This window comes from Cryphonectria parasitica (genome assembly GCF_011745365.1).
Source record: "Cryphonectria parasitica EP155 unplaced genomic scaffold M406scaffold_3, whole genome shotgun sequence".
Taxonomy (NCBI): Eukaryota; Fungi; Ascomycota; class Sordariomycetes; order Diaporthales; family Cryphonectriaceae; genus Cryphonectria; species Cryphonectria parasitica.
The window spans coordinates 2,634,195-2,648,526 of NW_024468911.1; the positions used below are offsets into that span (position 1 = coordinate 2,634,195).

At 53.1% G+C, this 14,332-nt stretch overlaps 4 protein-coding genes across 4 annotated transcripts; 1 reads left to right on the plus strand and 3 right to left on the minus strand.

The window, feature by feature from the left end:
* Positions 1–2: 2 nt before the first annotated feature.
* Positions 3–3,271, minus strand: M406DRAFT_288452 (26S proteasome regulatory complex, non-ATPase subcomplex, Rpn1 subunit). The gene is made up of 4 exons (XM_040918793.1): positions 2,930–3,271; positions 2,803–2,873; positions 273–2,744; positions 3–209 (listed from the first exon to the last, which is right to left on the minus strand). The coding sequence occupies exons 1-4, from the start codon at positions 3,063–3,065 to the stop codon at positions 183–185; spliced, it is 2,706 nt and encodes a 901-aa protein (XP_040778371.1). The 5' UTR covers positions 3,066–3,271; the 3' UTR covers positions 3–182.
* A 422-nt stretch (positions 3,272–3,693) lies between these two features.
* Positions 3,694–4,956, plus strand: M406DRAFT_338189 (uncharacterized protein; the record flags this gene model as incomplete). The annotated part of the gene is made up of 3 exons (XM_040921320.1): positions 3,694–3,756; positions 3,815–4,865; positions 4,928–4,956. The coding sequence occupies 3 exons, from the start codon at positions 3,694–3,696 to the stop codon at positions 4,954–4,956; spliced, it is 1,143 nt and encodes a 380-aa protein (XP_040778372.1).
* Positions 4,957–5,570: 614 nt separating this feature from the next.
* Positions 5,571–9,904, minus strand: M406DRAFT_338190 (uncharacterized protein; the record flags this gene model as incomplete). Its single annotated transcript, XM_040921321.1, has 8 exons — positions 5,571–5,691; positions 5,902–6,156; positions 6,213–6,304; positions 6,358–6,447; positions 6,504–6,594; positions 6,657–7,219; positions 9,085–9,135; positions 9,818–9,904. 8 exons carry the CDS (start codon positions 9,902–9,904, stop codon positions 5,571–5,573), a joined length of 1,350 nt encoding a protein of 449 aa, XP_040778373.1.
* A 1,411-nt stretch (positions 9,905–11,315) lies between these two features.
* M406DRAFT_288460 (NADPH-cytochrome P450 reductase) lies at positions 11,316–13,902 on the minus strand (the record flags this gene model as incomplete). The annotated part of the gene is made up of 3 exons (XM_040918794.1): positions 11,316–11,682; positions 11,778–12,056; positions 12,121–13,902. 3 exons carry the CDS (start codon positions 13,900–13,902, stop codon positions 11,665–11,667), a joined length of 2,079 nt encoding a protein of 692 aa, XP_040778374.1. The 3' UTR covers positions 11,316–11,664.
* Between the last annotated feature and the right edge of the window lie 430 nt (positions 13,903–14,332).

Genomic DNA, 14,332 nt, shown 5'->3' on the forward strand with positions numbered 1-14,332 from the left:
CTGGTGAAACATAACACTGATTGGGTTATTTTCATTTCGTCTATGGGGGGGTTTCATATGAATATGTCTGTCAAGACGTTTCTCTTCCCTATAGGCCGGAGGGGCCATGATACTATACATTTGTCTCTTTTCCTCTGCCCTCTGCCCCTGATACGCAGCCGACCCTCTCATAATGATGGAACCTATTTGCCGTCGTCCCAGTCGGGGTTCTGTGAGTCTGATTAGCATCTTCTTCTACGACGTCAGATTAGAGCAACAATGGTCGGACATACCTTCTTCAGAATTACAAGACCCTCAAGCACATTGCTCACGCTGATGTACTCCTCATCCTCAAGCTCAGCACGCTCTCCATAGCCCAAGAGGACCGGAGTGCTCTGTGTCTGCCAGCCAGTGATGGTCTTGGGTCGACCAGCCTGGCCCACGACATCGACAGCCTGACCGACACGTACATTTACGGTCAGTGGCTTGAGGTTCTCATCCAGGGTGACGAGGAACCGCGGGTGCATGGCTGTGACCAGGAAGTAGAGCAAGTAGTGCGAGTCCTTGGTGATGAAGAGCTTGGCGTCGATCATGGCCACAATGACCGCCAACAGACCAGCGGCGGAGACCCGTGACAGGATCTGGCGGTCAGTATGGAAGGGGCTGAGGGACATCGTGCCCTTGCCCATGTGCAGCAGGCCCTGTGCGATTCGCACCATGAACAGCGAATCCTTCTCACGATGATAGTAGCTTGCCAACTGGCGCAGCAGTTGTGCCAGCCGTGCGTTATTGGTGCCGGCGCCGAGGAGGCCCATGGCGAAGATGGCGTTAATCGCGACATCATTGTCGTTGTCGTGGCTGTATCGTGAAAGAGTATCGTAGACCTTCATCTGAGGGTTGCTGGGGCTGATCAAGCCCATTGCGAGGGGTACTGCCCGTCGGATGTTGGCCTCGCCGTAGTGCATTAAATGACCAAATTGACGAAGTACCATCTCTTGACCGACTTCCTCGCCCATCGCAATCAGACCAATACCCAGGACTGCATATGACTGCAGCAGCTCATCTCCCTTCTTCTCATCGGAGTCCTCCATGTGCTCGTTGCACATGTGCAGAAGCTCCTGGATCTTGAGCACAGCGCCAGTTCCGGCCCAGGCGCAGATCTCCACGAGAACAGCAGTCGCCTTGGCCGCAGGGTTCTCTATGACCTTGAGAAGTTCGAGAACTACGTCCACCTCTTCCTGCTTTCCAAAGTAGAGAAGGCCAAGTCCAAGAGCCATGAAACGGGTCCACTTGTCCTTTAGTTGGCTCTGGCGCTCCTCGTCCATCAGAGTGGTTATTATGGCCTCGGTTACATCTGAGTGTGAGGAGCCGACAAAGATCAAACCGCAGGCGAGGGCAGCCATGGCTGACACTTGCATGTCCTGGGTAGTGTCGGTAATGATGGGCAACAGCTTGTCAGCAAGCAGCTCCTCCTTGTTGGAACCGGCGTATGTGAGAGCGAGACCCATTATCGAGGTGACCCGGATCAAGGGGTTGGGGTTCTCCAATTTTTCAGATTCTGCAAGCAGGGCCATCACCGGCTCGGAGTCCATCTTGACGCCGGCGTTCATGATACCGATAGCCAGCATAGCACCGGCCACAATCTGAGGCTCATCAGCATAGGTGTACTTGTCGATCTTGTCCAAACCGTTCTCGACATCCCACAGGAGCAGAGTCCCGAGGGATGCCACCGTCGACGTCATGCCCTCGTCCTTGGTTTTCCAAACCCAGCTGTTTGAGTCTTTGTCGGTTAGCATCATCTTGTCCTTGCCGAATCCAGCATTGACAAAGGCGTTGACGAAGCCTGAAGCCAGATTGTGGCGGGCCGAGTCAAGATTGGTCATGCCAGCCACGCGACTGCTCTCCAGATGGCTCTTGTAGATGTCATCAGTGGTCTTTGGGTCGAGAATGTTGAGCTCTTTGCCAAGAGTTTTGAAATGCTCCGACATGCGCAGATTGCTGAGGCACTCTTGCACCTCTGGGTCATCCTCCTCGCACTCGAGCGATATCCGCTGCCTTGAGATGAGAAAGGCAAGCTGTTTCTTCAAGGTGGAGTCCGTGGTCGCCTCGAACTGCTTCTCAATGAGTTCAGTATCGTTGAGCCGGATAGCCAAGACCATAGCCTGGGTGGCTTGACCAAAGTCCTTATATATGTCATAAGCCACACGCAGGAAGACTTCGTTGTCAGGGTATGTGAGGAGGTTGACCATGGAGACCATGTACAAGCAGACCCGGGAATAGGTGTTGTCGTCGACGAATTCCGGAAGCCTCTCTATGATTTCGAGCTCGCTCATCAAGTCGACAGCATCGGCCTCCGCATTGCTCTTAAGGAAGAGGGGGACCAGAAGCAGTGCAAGATCAACGAGGTCGTCAGTTGACTCCTCTGCCGTAATCCTCTTTGCATAGACTTCGCCGATCTCCAAAGCGAGATGCCGGACGTACTCGTGCCCCCAAGAACCGATGTCTTGTGTAGGTGCTAACAGTCGATACTTCAGGGTGTCTTGTCGGTCCTCATCTGAGAAGGTCATTCCAATCACCGACAGTACATCTGCCAATGAAACCTTGTCATCGCCCGCGGGCCAATCTTCGTATAGCTTGGTCATTGTTTCGTAGTGTGGTCGGAGAAATTTCAATGGTTTTGGCACAGCGGTCATTGAGGATGTAGACGTCTTGATGAAGTTCTTCATGGCCTCCAAAGCCGGTTTGTAGAGCGAGGAGTCAGATTCCTGTTGCGACGGGTCAGCACACTTCTCCAAGAACATGTAATCAGGGGACAAGTTGTACTGTCAACCGCTCGACAAGCATGTCAAGCTCGCTCTTGAGCTGCTGGTCCTCCTCGCTGAGCTCTTCTGTGGCTATAGTGTGCGATACATTAGCTTGCGGTCGTGACGGCGAGGACGGCGGCGCATACACTCATCCTTCTCATCTTCCTTCTTTCCATTTGCTATGGGCTTGCCATCTTTGTCCTTCTTGACTTCCTCGGGCTTGCCATTCTCGATCGCCTTGCCCTTGCCCTTGTCGGCGGCGGGCAGTTCGTCCTGAGCCATGGTAGATCTGCGGCGGGCTCAAAGGCACTCGTGAGTGGTGGGTCGTGAAGGCAGTAGTTACGCTCTGCCTTGTTCAGTAGCGAGCAAAAAGACAGGAATCTGAAGCCCGAAGAGGAGTATGAGAAGAAATCGTCAGAGGTGAGCGTTCAGTTTGTAGTTTACAGACCGAAATTGGGAGTTTGTTGGATTTGACGGTGGTGTTGTTGATGCTGGGTAGAAGAAGCTTTGTAAACCAGCCGCAGCTTAGCTTTCCCCCGAGACTGGTTTACGCGAGGCCTTGCCGCCTAGCGATGGCAAGCAAGTCATAGGTGTCAGGGATGTCCTCGCTGAGTCAGCTATACCTATCTAATCTTGATAAGATAGAATCCTGGTTCAACTCGCCTTCTGGTCTGGAAATTTTGGAGGGGTATTCCTCATCAGCATTTCACGGTTCGCTTTGCTAGTGGACGAATATTGCTGAAAGCTTTCGAGACATCGATACACACCGCACATCTGCCTGCAATAGCCCGATAGAAATTCAGTTGGTACTCTGAAAATACCCTTCAACAGTGGAAGGCCTGTCTTGCGCAGGCTGCACTTGAACTTTCCGACAACTACCTTTCACGACCACCACACAAAGACCGGCAATATGAAGTTGGACACCAAGGCTATGCGCCACCTCACATCCGAGGACTGGCGGGTTCTCACAGCAGTACGTATCTACTGTTCTGACCTCCACATCAACCATACTGACCACCGGTCTTTAAAAGGTAGAAATGGGCTCCAAGAACCACGAGATCGTCCCAACGCCCCTCATTGAAAAGATCGCCCGTCTTCGCGGGGGCAGCAGCGGCGTACACAAGTCCATTAGTAACCTGGCTAAGAATGGGCTGATAGGTCGCGTCAAAGAGGCCAAATACGACGGTTACCGCCTGACCTACGGCGGGCTCGACTATCTCGCCCTACATACGTACTCCTCCCGCAAGGAAGTCTACAGCGTCGGTAGCCGTATCGGCGTGGGCAAGGAGAGCGACATCATGATGGTGGCAGACGAAAAGGGGCGGCAGAAGGTGCTGAAGATCCACAGATTAGGCCGAATTTCGTTCCGGACCGTCAAGACGAATCGGGATTACCTGAAAAGGAGGCAGGGCGGCTCCTGGATGTACCTGTCACGACTGTCGGCCATGAAGGAGTATGCGTTCATGCAGGCGCTGGCGGAGGAAGGCTTCCCTGTGCCGGACCCTGTGGCTCAGTCGAGACATACTGTTGTCATGTCATTCATCGATTCGTATCCTCTGCGACAAATATCAGCAGTCCCAGACCCCGCGAACCTGTACGCGGATCTGATCTCGCTGATATTACGACTTGCGAAACACGGGCTGATTCATGGCGACTTCAACGAGTTCAACATCTTGATTAAGGAGGAGAACGCTGCTGCGGCATCAGAAGAACAAACGGGAGGGGCCGAAGACGCAGAGACAAGCGGGGCGGCAGTGCTGACGCCTATTCTTATTGATTTTCCCCAGATGGTCTCAATGGACCATCAAAATGCGGAGATGTACTTCGACAGGGACGTCAACTGCGTGAAGAGGTTCTTTGAGAGGAAGTTCCACTTCGTCGACACGGCACCAGGCCCATTCTACAAGGACGCCAAGAAGACCGTGGGCAAGGACGGTGCTAGGAGGATAGATGTTGCTGTAGAAGCTTCGGGTTTCACAAAGAAGATGACGAAGGACTTAGAGGCTGCTATCAGAGAGCAAGCAGGATCCAAAGATGAGGACGGCGAAGGCGACGAGGATTCGTCAGATATGGATGGGGAAGGTTTCGACACGGAAGAAGAAGATGATGATGCCGCGGGCACTGATGGTAACCTTGGCCTTCAGAACGATTCCGCTGCCACGGCCGAGAGTGAACACGGAGACACAATCGAGACAGCTGATACGTTAGAGAGATTAAAGATCACGGCTGCACCGTAACCTCTGTGATCAATTCATTGAAATACCACGAGTCTTTACGAAGACTGCAAACTATACATTCCATTGGTCCAATGCATCTCGTGCCATCCGCGACCTTTGACGATCACATCAATCAGAAGATTTTCTTAAGAAAAAATAAGTGGGATTGCTATGACGACTTCCATGAATCTATATTGCCCTTGCCTGACGATCCTTGCTGCAGCACACAAGGTACAAACAACGGAGAAAAGTGCTATGGTACAAAAGGACGAAATTGGTGATGATGTATGCACTCAACTTCCCTGCTCTATTTGCCGAAGAAAGCATTCTTCCGTATCATTTGGACAGCCCAGCTCTGGCGCGTGTTAACCGACATACTTTCCGACGATAAGACCAGAGTGTGTGTAAGAGAGGACACCAAAATTTCGAACCCAGCTGACATCGAACGACCTCCACAAGTCTTTGAGAATAAGGCTGTTGTTGATGCTGAAAATTATGTCTGGAGTGCTGTCGTCGAGAGAGTGTGATTCACAGAGTGTGAAGGATGATGGCCAGAAAGAGTCGTGTTCTTCTAGGCAGCCTCCTTCTTGGTGATGGGAGACGAGTGAGACTTGCGGTCGGTGGGGGTGCCAGCGACCGTCATGCCCTCATCGGCAGATCCATCATTGGAGGAAGTGGGACCCGTACCCTGCCTAAAGATGGTAGTCAGCACCCTGGACTCTCATCGGGAACAGAGAATTTGCCGCGACATACTCCTGCTGAAGGCCGGGGACCAGGTGGGCATTTCCGCTCTTGGTGGCAAGCACATTGCGGTACTGGGTGCGGTCGGCGCGCCTACAAATTGTTAGCTGGAAACGAAGGAGAGGGCTTATGAAAAGCGCATCTCAAGTGAATTGGCTTACTCAGAGAAGCGGGGAGAACGGTTCCAATTTCCCTGCGTGTTGTAGATCGAGGGGCTAATACCAACAGCCATGGTTCCGTAGGCACCGATATTGTACTCGTTGGTACGGTACTGGCGGCGCTCGGCAGTGATACGCTTCAACTCCTTCTGGGCAGGAGTGTCGGCATAGCGGACCTGCATTAGGAAGCACTCATCACCGATGGCCTGGCCGTGAAAGCGCTTGATGATCTCCTCACAAACGTCACGAGACTCGAAACTGGCAAGACTCGTTAGTTCTCCGAAATCGAAACAGCTGTAGATTGGGCGACTCACCGAGCGAATCCGACACCGCGGCTATTGCCCATGCTGTCGCGCAGGATCTTGCTGGACAGGATCTGGTAGGGCTCGAAGATGGCAACCAGTTGCTAAAAATAGTCAATTTTTGAGTAGAATAATCTTTCAAGGGCGGAGAACTGACAGCCTCGGTGATCGACTTTGGAAGATTGGAAATGTAGAGATTGGTAGAGCCCTCATCACCCTCAGCCTTCAGTCGGGCATTGAAGCTCTCCTGTGCCATTTGGTGTCAGTCAATCATCATGAATTCGTTCGACACCTGATTCTCACCCGAGCAAAACCGACCTCGTAGCCGAGGAGGTAGAAACCCTGGATGCACTTCTCCGAGTCACGGACGTCCTTGAATTTGGCAAAACCGAAGCTATACAATATCAGCGGGCTGGAGAACGAGAAACATTGTGGCGTGGGGAGAGAAAGACTTACCCCTTGCAGGCTCCCGTAGCCGTGTCAATGATGGCTTTGCTCTGCTCAACCTCTCCGAAACGGGCAGCATACTTGGACAGCAGATCATCATCGGTGGTAGGGTGCAGGCCGCGGATATAGACGTTTTTGTTTCCCTCGATGCGGTTCTCGAGGCACTGCTCAAGAGTCTTGCGCTGCTCAGGCGTAGTGAAGACGGCTGGAACGGCAGCAGGGATGGGAGGGTCCTGCTCAACAAGAGCCTGCAGCTCAGCCTCGGCGACACGCTTGCCCTTGGTAGTGACAGGACCAATGACTCCAGATACAGCAAACTGCTGGGGGGAAGGAGTGGTGTAGCTGGAGCGGTCCGCGGAGATGACGCGAGGAATGTTGTGACGGTCCGATGTGGCTCCGAAGAAGGGAGTACCGGGAGTGGACTCAGTCGCGGTCGTGGAGTAGGAGGCACGGCGGTTGTCGAGACCCGGAACATCACGCAGTCCACCGCGGTCGACGCGGTCATTGTACGTGGCGGGGCGGCTAGGGGTGTAGGGCACCATAAAAGGACCATAGGTACCAGGGACATTGCTCTGAGGCAGGAATTGGCCACCGGGAGGGAAGGTCTCAGTAAGCTGGGGCACAGTCAGGTTGTAGTTGTGGCCACCAAAGCCAGAATAGACAAGAGGGGGATTATGATTATCAGCAGGCAGGAAGCTGTTGGCAGGCAGGCCAAGGGCAGCAGGGCCCTGATGCATGTTGGCGTTGGCCATGCCAAGGGTGTTGAAGTGATTGACAAGACCACCAAGGGCATCGGGGTTGGCAGCTTGGTAGTGCATGCCTCGAGAAGCACCACCATTGTCAACAGCACCTTGGCCACCAGCCTGGCCAACAGCGCCCTGGGGAGGGACGTAGGCAGGGCCAACACCAGGGTGTCCCTGATTATTTCCGTCGGAGACCATGACTGTAGGATTGTGGTAAGACATGGTCAGTTCCTGTGAGGTGATTTGAGAGTTAGCTTCTGGCCAGTGTCTGAAAGTAGATGGTGTCTCGGAGTGCTGAGGGGTCAGGTGAGGCAACAGTGTAGTAATAGGCTGCGCAAGATGCTATCGCCATCAAGCATTCAGTTGGTGTTTGGAAGCTCAGGGATGGAAGCGTGGAGGATACTCAGCCTAAGCCCAGTGCCCCTTAGAAGACACGCATTGTGTGATGCGATCCATAGATATGGGAATAATTGAGCACAAACCTTGAATGTATCGATGTGGATATTATCAAAGCTGTAGAGAATGTGTCAGTGCCGATGATGAAGATCAGCAACCAGTACAGGCTAAAATTCGAAGGAGGTCCCTGGGCCAGAGATTGGTGAGGGATAGGATGAAGGGTAGAGGGAGAAGGGGTGCAGGTAGATCGGTGGACCAAGATGTACGTTTTGGCAAAGTGGGAAAGGCAGATGGTCAAATGTTTGGATGGTGGAAGACAGACAGTTGTTTGTTTGGGAACGCGCCAGCAGCGCGTGTCAAGTAATTGGGCGTGGATGGCGGTGGATGGTTTTTGGGATGACAAGGTGGGAGTGAAAGCTGGGCAGCGCGAGAGAAAGGGTGCAAAGTATGTGGATTGACTCTCGTCGTCAGGCGAGGGGATTGTGACTTGCGTGAGGCACACTGATCAGATGGAGCTCACCTTGCCGCCACGAGTTGCTCTTCGTACAGAGCTGTTGATGTGAACAGAAGGTTCGAGACCCTGGGCTCGAGTAGGAGGCAGAAGTGGAACAGCAGTGCTCACACCTCGAGGAAGGAAGATTGTATGTCTGAGGCAAAGGGGACCTGGCGATGAGACGATGTGATGAAGCGAGCGCAGTGGGGGTTAAGATGGACTGAACTGATCAAGCTATGGAGCAAGATTGTTGAAGTGATTGTGACAATGGCTGTGATGTTTGGTAGAGAGGAGGGGAAAGGAGAGGAAACGAGGGGATGGCTTGGAAGAGGAGAGAGAAGTAAATACCTTTTGGACAAGATCGACAACAACAATGCTCAAGCATAAGAATGTATCAAGGGAGCTGCGATGATGCAGATGCCCAGCAAGTTAATAGTAACTCCTTCCACGAGAGGGGAATGTTGAAGGATGCCAGTAAGCTCGAGATGGCAGGTGAAAGAAAGAACGGCTACCTGGAGGCTCAAAACAAAATTGGTACAGGAAGGGACGAAGTTGGCTGGCCCACAATCAAAGGCGCTGGCAGCTGGCAGCTGTCGATTGCACTTGCAATTCACGAGACCACCACCGAGTTCCAGACCTGGCACAGCGAATAAGGTATGGCCACCCCGATGATAGACAATCCCTTTACCTCAAAGCTGGTCTTGTCTCTTCCAATGAAACCCTTCAGCTCAATTGGACGTGATTTATACTCCCGCACCTCTGATATCTCACTCGGTTTCCACCTTTTGCAGCTCTGGATGGAGACGAAGGGTGTCAGATACGGCTTCTGCTTGGACTCGTGTAGCAAGGTTGCAACCTTCCTCGCACGAACAACATACCTGAAGAAGAGCTTGAGGGACCACGAACAGTCAGTGCTTCTTTCCTGTCGCGTTGCCTGCGTGGTCCTGGTTCTTGGTGATCCCTAAAATGGTCGAGGACTTTCAACTATCCAGCCTATTCGCTGCCTGGGACTGGGCTCCTTCAGAGAATCGAACAATCCTGCGAATTGGACCTGCACTCAGAACGACGGGCGCCTGCGTAAAATGTCGATGTCGACTTCAAGTGATATATCCGCCAAGTCATAGACGAATTCCGGCACTCTTCCTGAACATGCGGCCGAGGGAAGCGGGACGAAGAACGAAGACCACAACGCGGGGACGGTGCTCTCATAACAATACTCGGTCGGATTTTCCGTCGAGGACCTCCGACCGTCGACAAGGATAAGACGATAAATGAAGCAGATGGGCCGAGGGGGAGGACAGAGCCTTTATGGGTGATTTGCACACACATGCGCGCGCGCACACACACACAAGCGGTCAAGAGCGCCTCTCACGTACATCCCCGGCCTAGCGAGGCAAGGCGAGCCACAAGCACGCGTTCTTGATCCAGCAGAGGCCCGTCTCGCACACTCTAGTCCGTCCACCCAGGCCCTGCAGACGGGATGAAGGGAATGAAGGGGGGGGGGGGGGCGTGTGGCTTCACGACAAAAGCTCACGGACCTCTCCAGACATGAACGCGGCAGGAGAGATCAGCCCAAGAGGGGCAGAAACCACCATCACTGGAGCAACCATCACTGGAACAACCATCACTGGCATCGACCTGCTCCAGTCAGGATCCAATAGCATCCTACGGCGTCCGGTGTGGCTTTCACATACTCAAGAGGTGACATGTCGGTCTGATGGATCCTGCCCCTGCCTGTCAAGGGGGACCCTGAGCCGCAGCGCCAGCGGCGAAGTCCATACATGGGTAAACTGCGTGTGAGGCTTGAAATAGGGATGCACAAGATCTTTCCTCGTGCATCTCGGGATGGAGCTGTCTCAGACATGCTCCTCCGAGTGGCTTGAGGTGTCTTGCCCAGCTCCTCTCCGCTCGAAGCCTGAAAAGCAATTTCTCAGCATGGTATGTAGACCTTTGTGGTCTGCTTCCCAGCTGATGAGATGAGGGAACGAATTTGATACTGCCGAACCATTGGCACCAGATGGCAAATTTTCTAGTCATATGGCAAGCAAGCAGTTGCAATCAAGCGTCTCGCCGAAGACATCGCAGACAGCAATCACGTCTCAGACCACATTTTCTGTACCTGCACTTGCAGACCCGCGGTCAACGCCCTATTCGTGGGACGGGAGAGGAAATAGCAACTATGCCCCATTCGTCCGAGGCGCACCAATCGGTACATCCTTGCGATCGTGGGCAGATGCAGCGGCAGATCGAGTTCTCAGGCAGCCGGAGAGAAGAGATCATTGGAGGGTGTTGCAGATAGATGCTTGACGATATGGTTGTGCTCACGCAGGATTATCCGGGCGGAAAGAAATCGGCGAGCTCTTACTATCCACAAAACCCCGGCCCGAATCCTTCAGCTCCGGACTCATGAAAATTGGGCTCGCAGCCTAAGCATGCTGTATAGATACACAGACACCGTATGAAGAAAGCTCAGTATTGAGACCTCCCTTGCCTTCGTTCTGCAATAAGAAAACAGATCATTTCATTCATCCCTCCCCCCCCCCCCCGGGAATGCCCTCCGCACTCTACAACCGCTGTCTCACATAGGGCAATGCGCGTCTTTAACCTATAGCTGGATTGGAGAATCGTGCGGATGGATGGCTGAATGCTAGACTCCCCAGTTGGAAAAAGGAACTAGACAGAGCAGCAATAATGGTCTCAGACGCAAAGTGAAGCGAAGGAGCAGAGCGTTGAGAGCACAAGGGTATGGCTTTTGCCTTTCTTGCATTCGTTTCTTTTCTTTCCTCCCTTTTAGCTTGTTTTAAATCAATCTATTCTTTCCACTAGGCGAGTTAGAGACGAAAGACAGATGTGCTGCCCGTCACTTGACCCGAAGTTCCTGCCTACTGTCCTGTGGAGCTCAAGCTAGAGGTCATCCCAATGGGGCTCCCCATTTGGAACACCAGGACTTGACATCACAGGGGTAATATGCTGTGCTTTCGTCTAGACCAATGGAGCCACAGTCCTCGCAGAACTGTTCTTCCCCGTCATCGCTGTTTGGGCTAGCTGGGAGTAGATGCTGCGGGTTATGATTTACAAAAGAACGTCTCCATTTCCTCGAAAAGATTTCCGTCGCTCGTAGACAGCACCGCACAAGAACAAACTGATCCACTGATTGTATAGACATTTTACCGGCAATATATTGGGCATCTCCCTGGGTCAAAATTGGATGAATGTCCTTCTAAGAAAACCTCAAGAGTAGCACATGATGCCCGCCAGGACTCCTGTATTCCAAAATGACAACCCCCCCCCCCTTCCCATGCACGCAAAACGTGTCGCTGTGGTTTCTGCACGAAATTCCATTCGCTTGGCTGCAGATAAGAATCAGGGAACGAAAACGTCTCTTCTATGACCAAACGTCCTCCTAGAAATGAGACTGTCAGCATGTGATTCCTTTGCCCCCCCCCACAAAAAAAACCAAAACAAAAAAACTAGAATTAGATGCCGGTGGGCACGTACCTGGTACTGGTTTGCAGCTCTCATGTTCTTCACAATTTCCTCTGCCTTGGCCTCTGACTTGCCTCTGTGTTCGGCAATGATTTGCACTAGGACGGCATTTACTTCACGAGCCATGTTGGCGGCATCACCGCACACATAAAAGTAGGCCTTCTGCTCCAGGAGATCGTTGATGATTTTGCCCTGTTGCTTGAGTAGGTGCTGCACGTAAACCTTGTTGGGGCCCTCTCTCGAAAACGCGCAGTGCATCTCGAACTTGTCACCCATGGTCTGTTTATATTGCTGTGAAAATTGTTAGCATTAAAGGAGATGCTGGGGAGTGTGGTTCAGGGGATCGACGACTTACCTCCCACTCGGACGCATACATAAAGTCCTCAGAACGCTTCCGGCAACCGAAGAAAAGGATCGTCTTGCCGACTTCGGCACCATTCTCAACCTCCTTAGCCCTCTCCTGCACGAAGCCACGGAAGGGAGCGACACCAGTACCAGGTCCGATCATGATGATGGGCTTGGAAGGATCAGACGGGAGCTTGAAGTTGGAGTGGCGAACATGGACCGGGACGTGAATGCCATCGTACTTGTTGCGGGGACCGTGGAGCTCGTATGACTGTCCGAAAGGCTCCGGGTTGGGATCGCCGTTCTGTTTCTGCTTCAGAGCCAGGAGATAGTTGGTGGCAATGCCGCGGAAGGGATCCTCTCGCCCGGGGAGCTCTTGCACCTCGACAACGGCAGTAATAGAGATCTTCTTGGGCTGGACTAGCGAGGACGAGGAGATGGAGTAGTAGCGTGGCTGCAACTTGTTGATACCTTCGATGAAAGCTGAGAAAGGAATACCGGTCCACTGCTTGCCCTTGGCGACACGCTCCAGCACGCGTGCGATGTTGAGATTCTGCGTGCTGACCTTGTCATGGAAGTAGTCCTTGTCACCGCCAAGCTTTGTCATTTCGTCCTTGGACTCCTCGTCCGGGGCGAAGGCCTTGAGGGTATCCAGGAATTGACGCGAGACAGGGGCGTTGATTTCCATATGATAGCGGAGGATGGCATCGAATGTCGTGGGCGTGGGAAAAGGTACCTTGGCTGTAGGCTCCAGCGCTTTGACGCTGATGACGGTGTCGCGTTTGTCAGAAAGGCCAAGGATGGACAAGAGGCGATCGACCTCTGCGCCGGGGTTGGTAGGCCACACGGCGATGTGATCGCCGGTCTGGTAGGACAGGTTGGAGCCGCTGACGTCGACCTCCATGTGCAGACAGTTGCGATTCTTGACAGAAAACAGTTCGTAGGACTCGGCGATGGGGGCGATGTAAGGGTTGTGTGCGTTGAAAGGACCCTTGGCTGTGCCCTCCAGGTGCATCTTGTTCGGCTCTCCGACATAGACCTCGTGCGAGTCCTTTGTGAGGCCCTCGCGTTCGGTAATGCTGAAGATGGGCTCATAGACAGCTTCACGTTCTTCCAAGCCCATCTTCTGGGACAGCGCGGTCCACATGGGCTCTTTCCAGGCTAAGAAATCCTCTTCCATGGTACCGGCGCCATCGTCACCCTCGCCGGCCTCTCCGATCCTGTGTGCGCCAAGCTTACTGAGGGCCTTGTCCACATTACGGACCATGGAGTTGTAGTGCTCGTATGTGTTGTTGCCCAGGCCGAATGCGACGTAGTTGAGGTTTTCCAGGGCGGGTTCTTTGCTCTCGGAGAACTGCACGTCCTCGCCGGTGACAAACTCATAGAAGTCGACTGCGTTGTCCGTGGGCTCACCCTCACCGTAGGTCGCAAGAACGAACATAACGATCTTATCGCTGGGGATGGTGTCGAGGTTGTCAAAGTCGTAGTCTTCCAGGTCGGCTACCATAGTCTCCAGGCCGAACCTGCTCTTGCCCTCCTTGGCAAGTCTGGAGGCGTAATCCTCGGCGGTTCCGGTCTGCGATCCATAGAAGATGACACAATTCTTCCCACTCTCTTCCAGCTTCTCCAAGATGTTCCTGGTCTTTCCGGCCTTGGCCGCGCTGCCATTGGCAAAGGAGGTCGCGTAGGGATCTTTTGCGACAGCCCAGAGCTTGCCTTTGGTAAAGTACGCAACGGTACCGAGGAGGATCAGCCCCAGGACGAGGATGTCCAGAGTGTCTAGTTCTGCCATGGCGGCGATGGGTGCCGAGGAGGAGCGCGCGTGCAACTGATTCGTCGTCAAGATGTGTCAGACACTGCGAAGCCTTTTCTGGGTTAGCGAGAGCTGCGAGAAGCCGTGATGAACTGATGACTTGAGTGTTCTAGCGTGCGATAAAAAGGAGAGCATGCTCTGGCGATGTCGTGAGCTGGGACGAGAATGTTGGGTGTATTGGTGGGAGGCAGAACAGTCTCGAAAGAAGTAGATGGGAGTTTACCTCTTTCTTCTTTCTTTCTTCTTTCTTTTCTTTTCCCCCCTCCTTTCTTCCAAGTTTCCAAAGACGGAGTTCGCGGGCTTTTCCGGAGAGAACAAATTCGGACAGCTGACAAGAAACCGCCTTGGTCCAGATGGAGAAAAAGTAGTCACCCAGGCCGTAGCACGACTGCCGTAGCCGGTTTTTAAA